Source organism: Brassica oleracea, chromosome C3 (assembly GCF_000695525.1).
Source record: "Brassica oleracea var. oleracea cultivar TO1000 chromosome C3, BOL, whole genome shotgun sequence".
Taxonomy (NCBI): domain Eukaryota; kingdom Viridiplantae; phylum Streptophyta; class Magnoliopsida; order Brassicales; family Brassicaceae; genus Brassica; species Brassica oleracea.
The window spans coordinates 52,925,127-52,937,597 of NC_027750.1; the positions used below are offsets into that span (position 1 = coordinate 52,925,127).

The following is a 12,471-nucleotide window of genomic DNA, read 5'->3' on the forward strand; positions in this document are numbered from 1 at the left end:
ATCGTATCAACGAGAGTACTATTTCATAGTATCATTTTCTTTAGTTTATTTAGTTACAAATTAAAGTGCATGTGCAGACATCTGGATTCAAACTCGGATCTAGCGTTGAGGCGTTTCTAAGATCTAAACGAGGAATCAAAACTTTTGGCCAGTAAGTAATAATATTTGTAACTGATCCGATTACAACCGAATACATAACTGAAATTTGAACCTAGAAAATAAGTCAACTATCAAAACGTATGAAAAACAAAATTTCCCTGAGCAGAGAGCATTAAAATAAAACACAGGAATTGCCAAAAAGAAAAAGCGTAGAAGTTAACAATGTTACTTGTGTCATAACATTGTAGTTCAGTTACAAAAAAAAAAAAAAAAAAAAAAAAAAAAAAAAACATTGTAGTTTATCGGATCCTTCCGTCATCTTCTTAATGAAGGGTTTGAAACTGAAACCGCATAACAGGTAAAGTATCCGCATTAGTACGTTACATGGAAGCTGATATTATTTTGCCATAATTTGATTTTTTTTTATAGATTATTTTGGTATTTCTTTCCATATTTAAAATGAAAATATCCCAACATGATCATCCACCACGGTAGCTCAGGCTCTGAATGGTAACAACGATCTATAGCGGTGCAGGACAAGCAGATTAAATATTACGGTGCAGTTTAACTGTGATTTGCATAAGAGAAACGCGCACTGCGGGATAACTGCAGTTCGTTTAAAATAAGTAGTTCAAAAAAATATGAATGATGACATATGTAATGAATAGTGTAACTAAGGAAAACATATAATATATTTATATTTTACAAACTAAAAAGAGAAATTTACCAAACATGATTCAAAACTTGATTTTGATTGCAAAAATATACCCAAACTTGAATCAAATGCAAAAGTAACCCAAAAGCCTTGTGAAATTACAGTCAACCCCTTGTGACCAAACAAAAAAAAAAGAACTCAATTTTAAGAATATAGCCCCACTAACTCTTCTGAGTCGTTTGAGATTTTGTTAAGTCTTCTGGACGACGTCCACAGAAGTCGTCTGGTATAGTTGATCTTAAAAATCATTTATAAATTTTGTAAAAAATATTTTGATAAGCGAAAAATCAAAATCACGTAATTATAAACAGTTTTAAGTGATATAAATTAAGATATAATAAAATTAAATTATTTTCAACATAGATGAGTGAAAGTAGTGAATCATGATATTCTTTGGTCTAGGGTTTGACAACATATGTTGCAGTATTGTATGTATTCTTAGGGTTAGATTTTGGAAAGTTTAAATGTTATTTAAAAAAATTAAATTTTTACCTACATGTGATTATTTCTGTGTATAGCAAACACTTTTAAGTTTAATTTGATTTTATGAAGTGTTTAGTTAGTTAATTTAGATTAGGGGTTATGCTTAGGGTCTAGACGACTAACATGTAAGTCGTCTGGCGATTAGAAGACTTCTCTGAAAGTCTTCTAACTCCCGCTAAAAAGATTTTAGTTTACCGCTAAAAATATTGAAGTCTTCTAGGCGACTTACAAGTAAGTCGTCTAGTAAGTCTTCTGATAGAAAGTATTTAACTTTATTGGAATTTTTGTCTCCATATATAAAGAAAAATTTACACATTCTCTCTTCTCCTCTCAAATGGCTGCAACAAAAATGGTATCTCTCCAACCTCTCTCTTATCTCTTTGAACTTATAAACACCAAACTTTCTTGTTTTTGTCTCATGTCTTTCTCACTAGTTTATCTTGTTTTGCAGGTTTTTCATCACATGGTTCTCATCTTCCACTCATTTAAAGGTAGATTTATTAATTTTAGATATGTATTTTTGTGTGTTCAATAAATGTAGATCTATCTAATTTTCCACTCATTTTCTCTGTTTTAAAGTCATTTGAACGTTTTTGGAGATGCATGTTTTTCAGATCTGGATTTGGATATGCAGGTTTTTCAGATCTGGAAGACTTCTCGGCTAGAAGATTTTCAGACCACCAGGAAGTTTTCAGACGACCAGGAAGTCTTCTGACGGACTCTTCTCCCATGTCTCCCTTTCATAATAGATCTGAGTGTTTTGGTAAGTTTTTATGTCTGATTTTTCTTCATTTGGTAACCTCATGTTGCATAAAGTTCATACATTTTTCCCAAACTAAAACTCTCCAAACCCACTCTACTCTTTTTGACTTGAAAACACTAAACTTTATATGATTTTTCATTTTTGTCTCATGTCTTTCACACTAATCTATCTTTTTTTTGTAGATTTTTAATCAGATGGTTCTCATCTTCCACTTGGATATGTACTTTGTGTGTTCTATAAAAGTATATCTATCTAATTTTCCACTTATTTTCTCTGTTTTTGAGCAATTTGAACGTTTTTTGATATGATATGCAGGTTTTTCAGATCTGGGTTTGATATACATGTTTTTCAGATCTGGATCAGAGATTGGAAGACCTATGGGAAGTCTTCTCGGAAGTCTTCTAAAATATAATGCGCTAGAAGACTTCCAGGAAGTCTTCCAGAGGACTTCAAAGAAGTCTTCCAGAGGACTTCAAAGAAGTCTTCCAGACGACTTCCAGGAAGTCTTCCAGAGAACTTCAAAGAAGTCTTCCAGACGACTTCAAGGAAGTCTTCTGACGGTGTATTTTTCCATATCAAGTGGAGTCTAAGCTTGTCTTTGTAGAGGAATGATCTATAATAGTTTTGTTTGTGGTATGTTTTGTGATTTGCATGTGTACTCCTTTAGTTGACATCATCGACCTCTGTGTCCTTTGCGGGGGATAGAGGGTTTTTAGAGTTATGTTTCTCAGCAGGGGATGTTTCGCTGGGATCTTGACCCAAAGGACGTTCCCGCGATGTTCCAGGCCTGTCGAGTGGGGTTGCGAAGTCGAGTTTTCTTCCGCGAATTTTCGTAGATCCGCGAGGGAGGTTTGCACGGGTTCTTGCCGTTAAGGGTTCGACCTGTTTCGTCAAGTTGCCCACGAGCTTTTCCTGTTCTTCTAACCTCTTTTCGTAGGCAGAGAACATCTTTTTGAACTCCTCGAACGTCGTGGCGTTAGCTGTTGCGTTGGCCGCAGACACGGCTGCTACTGGAGTGTTTTGATCGTCGTTGCTTCCTCTGTTGAAAGGAGTCTGCATGATGTTCGTGCTGTCAGTTTTCATGTCTGGTCGAGCGTGTTGTGGCTGAGAGTTAGATTGATCCGTACCCCCCCCCTCCTTCTAGCGCCAAACTGTGAGAACCAAAATTCACACTGTTGAATTCCGTTTAAATTAGGAAAGTTAGGAAAACCCTAATTTCACAGAGGTCCCAGATATCTGCTAAACCACACGCCAAGCAATCAGACCACAAAATAATGACGAGAAAAATAAGAAATCAAAAAGAGAGCAAAATAGATCTTATTCCTAATCCGCGTTTGAGCGTTACAACAAGGTAAGAGCCTGAGATACGAGAGCTGTCGGCGAGATTCCTAGTTCTAAAACCCTAAGACTGCAAGACCTAATTGAGTCGCAGCTCGAATAACAAAAACGGAAAATTGCCTAAAATTGCTCTAAGCGCTAAGTTTGCTCTGAAAAAGTTCTCACTTTCTGCCTCTCGCCTAGGACTCCTTATATACTCCCTGTAAGGTCGGTTTGAGATTTTTTTTTCCTGTCCTTAAGCCGTCATAACTCAAAAATAGAGATATTCCATTTTTCCCGATTTTCATGATTATCCGCGGAAACTTAACATTTATCTGAGGAATTTTGACATTTAACCTTTCTTGCGGACTAAGTATAAACCACCATAGTATCTATGAGCTTTTCCTTAAAAAATCGTAAGTGGGTTTCTAATAGCATTTTAGATCTATTTGGGCCGTCTTTCGATTCAGAACGTTTATCACGATTTTTATCGAAAAGAATGAACTTTCCGCGATTTTTATCGTAAAGTTTAAATGATAACTCCGATCGATGGGAGTGAGAAATGATATGACTGCTGTAAATGGGAGCTAGCATTGAGGAACAGACGATAATGCACAGATTTGGCTCGTACCCGTTGATCGATGTCCGAGACAGTTTGGTCGCTACGTAGCGACCGGGTCCGCAATGGATCGGTTGCTATGTAGCTACCAAACGAGTGGATTGCGGATCGGTCGCTACGTAGCGACCGACTCGTTGCGGGTCGGTCGCTTCGTAGCTACCGGCCGAGAGGCTTGGTCGGTCGCTACGTAATGACGGACTCGTTGCAGATCGGTCGCTACGTAGCGACCGACTTGTTGCGGATCGGTCGTAGCGACCAACCGAGAGGCTAGGTCGGTCGCTACGTAGCGACCGGCTTGTTCGCGGGTCGGTCGTTACGTGGCAACTTTGTTTTCATCTTTTTTTGTCGTTTCATGAACGTGTTCTTTAGTTTCGATGAATGAAACAAGATTAACGCAACATTTCACCGCAAGACTTTTCGTAAAAGTAATTTTTACGGATATTTGAATGTTAACTTCGTCGTGTCTGTTTTTTACCCCAACAGTTATCCCCAGGCCGTTAGAATCGGGGATTGCGACGAGATTCTAGCGTGCGGTTTTGGCGAGTTAGGCAAGATAGGCGTGTTGGACGAAGTTTATATCCGAATATTCGTATTCAAATAGTAATTTTTCATGCCTATAAGTAGGAGGATAACTTCTCCCATTATTTTTCACTTACTTATTTTCATAAGAAGTTCCTTGAGAGAAAATTATCTTTCCCTCTTCTTCTTTCTCCTCCTGTTTTTTTTAAGTTTGAAAGATGTCTAGTAGAAAGAAAGCTTCGACAAGAGGTACTTCCCGCGGTTCTTCGCCCGAAGAGGTTCATGATGAAATCCTCGTCCCGAAGGCTGAGTTCGCACCCTACTCGATAGATCCTGCTGATGGTGAGGCGTACTGGATAGCGAGATATGGTGCGATTACTCCCCCTAGTGAGGAGTCGTTTCCCGTCATGAACCAGCGTCCGGTCGAACGAGGCGCACTGAGCAAAAGAACTGGTGAATTTCTCAAGACTGTTCGAGCGTTCTGTCAAATTTCAGACGTGTGGGAGTTTCGAATTCCTTGTCGAGGGGAAAGTGCTGACAAACCCCCGGAGGGTTACTTTACTTGCTACAAATCATTCTTGGTGCGCTATCGTTTGTGGTTTCCGATTCCTGAAATCATAGTCCGTGTGTTGGACCGTTTCGAGGTATCGATAAGCCAGCTGAATCCCACCAGCTTTCAGCATCTCACCGGCATCGTGATCCTGAGCTATGAGCATGGTCTCTCCCTTACCGCTGACCATTTTGAAGAGATCTTTAGGCTGTAACTTGTCTCGAAGCCGCACCTCTACCGGTTGGTCACTCAGACATATATTACGGTGATTAAGGGGCTCATTTCCAACTTTAACTCGTGGTCGAAGTTCTTCTTCTTCGTCTGTATAAACGCTGCATCTATCGAATAGAATTGCATCCCATTGTTCCGGAGCAAGCCGAATGGCAGTCCCTTCATCAACCTGCTTCCTTCATTTCCCGAAGATGTGATCGAAGTGAAGGATCTCCTTAGGAATGGTCTGTTCTTCTTGACTTTTCTCACGCCAAGGAGAGTTCGTACGGCGCTGAGACTTGTGCATCCCAACCTTGGAACGGGCGTTCAAGTGGATAGTGATTCTGATCCCGATGACCTTGCTCCTCGTGATGTTCCTGCGGAGGAGGCAAACATGAGGTCCTCTAAGGGTAAAGGCATTGATCTTGGGGATATATAGTTTTCCGTGGATGACTCTATTCTTCCAGGATCGGATCCAAACTTTGCTTTTGGTGATGGAAGTGGTTCGAGCGAGTCGCCTATCCCAGATTTTGACGACTTCTTTGCTGGCTTACCCCCGATTTTTGATCCTCCTCCGTCCGTGGTCGAAACGGGAAGGTCCAAGGTAGTCGCGGAGGGGTCTCGCATAATCAATGGGGTTAGTTTCTCTCTTCTTTAGGAACTTTGCGGATAGGATCATGCTCTTTTCCTTTCTTTTTTGAACACGTTAGTTGTTTTTGCAGGGTCTGAACATGCTTGGCTTAGCCCTCGAGGCAAGCCACAGGGACGCCATGGTTTATCGCTTCAAAGCAGAGAAAGCGGAGAAAGACCTTGCACGTATTCAAAACGAAATTTTAGAGCGAGATTCGAAACTTGCGAAGGATCATGCCATGGCTATCCGTCAAACGGAAAGGAGAGGTAGGAGAGAGATTGTCGAGATGATGAGAAACCGTGCTTCTCAGTTCAAAGCCGAGTATGGAAACCTTAAGGAGGCTTATTCCTTGGTTGGCAATTTTTGCGAGTGTCACGGTTCAGTTGGTACCCTCTGGAAGACGCAGACGGATGACCTTGTTTTCGAGGATGAGATGGGAACCATGAAAGGTGGGATGAATGATCATGCCCATGCTGAGGCGCTTATTCCCCCGATTGATAGGAGGATTCAGCGATTCTGGGATCCCATTCCGGTTTCTCTCGATACGGAGGAGGTCGCGACCGAGGTTTCTGGTGACGACGAGGAATTGAACTATCCCGCGGATGCATTTGAATCTTCCTTGTCCGGGAATTTTAACTTTGATTTGTGAGAATCGAAGTTAGTATTTGTCGGGGAGCGATTTCCCTCTTATCTTGTGTTTATGGCCGAGTGTGGCCTTTATGTTGAGACTTTGTGTGGGCCTGTTTGGCCGCTTTGTTTTTATCGGGACTGGCCGTTGGTGGTTTTGAATCCCTACCACTCTGCGGTTTTATATATGATGAATATTATCGAGGTACTTTATTCTGAGTATGTCTGAAATATATATGAGTTGTCATCTCATATTTACTTCTAACGAGACGTTCAATCTGTCGGTTCGTTCGAGATGTGAATTTTTGTAAAAATCGTTTATTTATTTTTTACGAAGTTTTCATGAACGTCAAGATATGGACGGAGAGACATGTTTTAAGATCTCGTATCACTTTTTAGGTATCATGTCTTGAGATGTTAGAGACCAGTGTGTTGGGTTTAGGGCAAGACCTAGGTTTACTTTCGGTTTTAAGGTTTATGCGGTGACTAGCCGGCTATCGATTTTTCTGTTGCGATTTCAACCTGATTCGTACCGATTTAAAGTCCGCGATAGGTTCTCGGCTTATACGACTTGTATGGTATGAATCGAGCATCTCTCCAGATACAAATTTTAAGCAAACTGTAAGTGCTTGACCAAAATTTCAGATTTTTTATATAGCGCGCTTTTATCCTTGTGTCGGATATTTGAGGATCAGAATGATCAGGGTGCATTTGTTTAAGATGGCTGATGTGTTCGTCGGGGCCAGTCGACGAGCAGGATGCAAATATTCGTTGAAATTTTATTGTCGCGTTTGGACAGTTATTCGTATAGTTTCGATTCTAACTTTGGCGACGTCTCGCTGTTATTTCGAAGACTATGCGTTCGTTTTAAGTTCTGAATGGTTTTTCGATTCGGACAAAATATGGCTGTTGACAAGAATTTAATGTTTGTCGAGATTATTGCGTAGCTGAAGCGTAAGAGTTCATAATATGTGTCTTGTAGTAAAAGTTTTAAAAACTCGAGTACAATAATGCATGTTTTAAAACGTGGGAGTATACGAGTATACGTACCCACTCCCCCCTCCTTTTTGGAGAGGGGGATAGCTGAACTCGTCTCTCGACGAGCCATCTCGTAGTTCTATTTCATGCCGCGAGTGTTTTCACTCGACTGTTGGTGCTGTGTTGACCGCCTTAATCTTCGCGACTGTGGCAGGGTTGATATCTTTGTCCGGGTTTTTCTTTTCCGGTTGAGTGGTAGCGTTGACTTCGGAATCAGACTGAGTTCCGATATCTAAGGTGTTTGCTTCAGCAGACGATATCGGTTCGTCTTTCTTCGAAGTGTTTTTGGCCGAGGGCTGAGTTAGCTTCGTGCGTTTGCGAGTTGCCATCGAGGTAGTTGTGATTTGTCTTAACTTATGCTCTGCGAGAAAGCAAAGTCGCGACTGTTTCTGACAACCCCAGATGGCTGCGACCCCGCTCTGGGTCGGGAATTTGATGCCCATGTGGTATGTAGACGAAACGGCTTTCATGGCGTTCAGCAATGGGGTTCCCATGATCATGTTATAGATGGTGGGATGATCGACCACCGCGAAGTTGACGATCTTGGTAACTTCCTTGGCCATGACCGGTAGCTGGATCGATCTGAGAGTCATTGACGTTTTGCCTGAAAAACTCGTCAATGGTTTCGGTGTTGGGGTAAATTCCCCGAGTTCGATGTTCATCCTCTTGAGAGTATCGCAGAAGATAACATTAACCGTCCTCCCCGCGTCGATGAGGACTCTTGAGACCTCCAGATCTCGTATGACGAGATCTATGACGAGCGGATCGCAGTGGGGTTGATCGATTCCACTAGCTTCCTTTTCAGTGAAAGTTATCGAGTCGCTTTGACCATCTCGGGGAGGAGACCATGTAGGCCAATTTTCACGTGACTCGGCTTTTCGCTGGTAAGCCTTGATGGCCGAGATTGTGTCATTGCAGTACTGTGATCCTCCAATGATCATGTTCACTCTGCGACGATTGTTATTGTTTCCTTAGTCGTTCGATCTCCTTCCGCGTTTATCCCCCGCTTGACTTCTCCGAGGAGAATTTTCTGCGTGTGGATTTTTGTCGGTCTTTGGAGGACGATCGGTCTCAAGGATGAGATCTTTAATGCTGGTTACTTCGAAGAGCTCTCCGGCTAGTAGCTTTGCGGCCAGCCTCGCTCCCAATACTTTGTAATTGGTCGTTGAGTGCCCTTGGGTCTGGTGGAATTCGAAGAAGGTGTTTTCGTCGTATCATGGATTGCGACTCCACGTATTACCCGAGGTTTTGCCTTGTTCTGAGTTGATTGCATAGTTATGCGCGCCTTGAAGCTCTTCCCCCTCGTGATGGACGTATTTGTCGTTACGAGAGTTTTTCTTTTTGGTCCTTTGGTTTGCATCTTTCGAGGACGTTTTTGTCGGCTTATGTTTTTGCGACAAAACTTTCATTTCTTCTTCAATTATGATGTAGTCTGTTGCCTTGTGAAGGGCGTCCTGGATCGTTCACCGTTTGTCGAGGGTTATCCATTTTCTGAATTTCGACTTGTACCAGAGCATTTTTCTGAGTGCGTCTATGGCCACCTTGTCGCTTATTCCGCTAACCCTTGACATTACCAGCTTGAATCGGCTTATGAACTCGCGGAGAGGTACCTCCTCTCTCTGGGATAGACTCCAGAGATAGACATCAGACGTTTCTCTATCTATGAACATAGAATACTGTTTGAGACATTCCAATGTGAGCTGGCGGAAACATCCGATGGAGTTTCGCTTAAGGCGTGCGAACCATTCGAGCGCCGCTCCTATCAGATTTTTGACGAACAGACAGCAGTAACCGGCGTCCTTTTCCCTCTCCTTCAGTCTGGCCCTTCCCATCGTGATATGGAAGGCTTGAAGGTGCACTTTAGGATCAGCAATACCATCGTATTTTGGTACTTTGATTTTTCTCGGGTCATTAAAGGTGTTTTTTGAGCTCCCTCGAGTAATCTATCGATTTCTGGGACGGCGCTGGTAGCATGATGGATCTGAGATTTCATGGCCCTTACTTCTGCTGCAGTTTTAGTTATGTAATCGCGAAGGTCGCGAATGTTCGATTTTTCGCCAGTATATTTCCGAGCTTGTCGGTGTTTGCTGCGAGTGATCTCGGTTTGTTTTTCGGCTAACTCTTCCTGTTCGACCCAGTAGATGTTTTCCTCCTCTTCCATCATTAGTTTATCAAACGGAGAGTCTTCCCGAGCCGATCGGCTTATGGTTCTCCTTGGATGTACGTCAGCGTCTTCTTCCGTATCGTTGGAAACGTCGCTGGGATCCAAGTGAACATGCTCGACTTCATCGACCTCTGTGTCCTTTGTGGGGGATAGAGGATGTTTAGAGTTTCGTTTCTCAGCAGGGGATGTTTCACTGGGATCTTGACCCGAAGGACATTCCTGCGATGTTCCAGGCCTACCGAGTGGCGTTGCGAAGTTGAGTTTTCTTCCGCGGATTTTCGTAGATCCGTGAGGGAGGACTGCATGGGTTCTTGCCGTTAAGGTTTTGAGCTGTTTTGTCAAGGTGCCCACGAGCTTGTCCTGTTTTTCTGGCCTCTTTTCGTAGGCAGAGAACATCTTTTTGAACTCCTCGAGCATCGCTGCGTTGGCCGCAGACACGGCTGCTACTGGAGTGTTTTGATCGTCGTTGCTTCCTCCGTTGAGAGGAGTCTGCATGTTATTCGTGTTGTCAGTTGACATGTCTGGTCAAGCGTGTTGTGGCTAAGAGTAAGATTGATTTGTACCCCCCTCCTTCTAGCGCCAAACTGTGGGAACTGAAATTCGCACTGTCGATTTCCATTTAAATTAGGAAAGTTAGGAAAATCCTAATTTCCCAGAGGTTCCGGATATCTGCTAAACCACACGCCAAGCAATCAGAACACGAAATAATGACGAGAAAAATAAGAAATAAAAAAGAGAGCAAAATATATCTTATTCCGAATCCGCGTTTGAGCGTTACAACAAGGTAAGAGCATGGGTTACGAGAGCTGTCGGCGAGATTCCTAGTTCTAAAACCCTAAGACAACAAGACCTAATTGAGTCGCATCTCGAATAACAAAAACAGAAAATTGCCTAAAATTGCCTAAAATTGCTCTAAGTGCTAAGTTTGATCTGAAAAGGTTCTCACTTTGTGCCTCTCGGCTAGGACTCCTTATATACTCCCTCCAAGGTCGGTTTGACTTTTCTCTTCCTGTCCTTAAGCCGTCATAACTCGAAAATAGAGATATTCTATTTTTCCTGATTTTCATGATTATCGATTCAGAACGTTTATCACGATTTTTATCGATAAGAATGAACTTTCCGCGATTTTTATCGTAAAGTTTAAATGATAACTCCGATCGATGGGAGTGAGAAATGATATGACCGCGGTAAATGGGGGCTAGCATTGAGGAACAGACGATAATGCACGGATTTGGATCGTACCCGTTGATCGATGTCCGAGACAGTTCGGCCGGTATGTAGCGACCGGGTCCGCGTTGGATCGGTCGCTACGTAGCGACCAAACGAATGGCTTGGTCGGTCGCTACGTAACGGCCGACACGATTGCGGATCGGTCGCTACGTAGCGACCGACTCGTTGCGGATCGGTTTGACCAGAATCTCGGAGTAAAATCATGGACGACTTCAAAGTAAGTCGTCGGATGGTTGACTTCTGTGTAAGTCGTCTAGAAAAAAATAATTTTTTTGTTTTATTTTTATAATTGCAAAACTAACCTTAGACGACTTACATGGAAGTCGTCTAGGTATAACAAAATTTTGATTTTTTAATTTTCTACTGGACGACTTACGTGTAAGTCGTCCAGGAATAGTCAAATTTCTGACACAATCCGGTCAAATGCAAAACTAACCCGTTTACCCTAGACAAGTCGTCTCAATTTTTTTTTTTACAAACAAAGATGGATGCCTTCCATGTTAGTCGTCTATAAAAACACATTTAAAAGTTAATTGCAAAACTAACCTCTGAATTGACCAGAAGACTTCCATGTAAGTCGTCTACAGCCAAACGACTTACAGGTAAGTCGTCTGGACGAACAGATCTGGGAAAAAAAACTGATTTCATAGTTTCAACCAGTGAGATAACTTGTTTAGCACACATAAGTATTCTCCAAGCACCCAGAATCTCAAACAAAAGTGATCCACCCAGAATCGTAAGCTTCAATGGCTATATGAACCATAAAAAATTTAGAATCAAAATCTTGGGTTTTTATGGATGAATATGGAGAGAAAGTGGAAGAGATGTTGTTTTTAGTTCATAAGAATTGAGAAAGAAAAAGTGTAAATCGAGATTTAGGAGCATTAAGAGCTTCAAATTGGTTGTTCTTGGTGGTTGGTGTATTGATGGCAATGACAATATTGTGAATACTTGAGGAAGATGAGAGTGATAGAGTAAAATATGCATTTTCAAAAAAAAAAAGTGATGGCATTTTCGTGAATAATCTGAACTTTGGGGATGAAAGAGGCAAGTCAAAGTTCCAAAAAATACATGGGTTAGTTTTGTATTTGAATTCAAGTTTTGAGTCATATTTGCAAACCTCTCCCCCCCAACTAAAAATCAATGATATTAATATAATGTTATAATATATATATATATATATATATTATTTAAAAAAATATTTTTTTATCTGAAAATGAAATTTAATATGCTATTAATGACATTTTATAGCCAATAACTTATTTTATTTTTAAAAATAATAATTGCTGTAGTTGTTTTTAAATAAAATTAATTTAAGTTTGTTATTTAAAAATAAAAATGTAATTACACCAATATCAAAATTTTATTATTAAATATTTATTATGTAATTTTTTAAATAATATATCATATTTTGTTGGCATAAAGACAATCAAAGTTGCGTCAATTGTGTTTAAACAAAACTAAATAAATTATAATATGTATTATAACTTAGAGATAATTTAGGTT

At 41.1% G+C, this 12,471-nt stretch overlaps 1 protein-coding gene across 1 annotated transcript; it reads right to left on the bottom strand.

The window, feature by feature from the left end:
* Positions 1 to 7,672: 7,672 nt before the first annotated feature.
* On the bottom strand, positions 7,673 to 8,512 carry LOC106330913. The gene has a single exon (XM_013769302.1). The coding sequence runs from the start codon at positions 8,510 to 8,512 to the stop codon at positions 7,673 to 7,675; it is 840 nt and encodes a 279-aa protein (XP_013624756.1).
* Between the last annotated feature and the right edge of the window lie 3,959 nt (positions 8,513 to 12,471).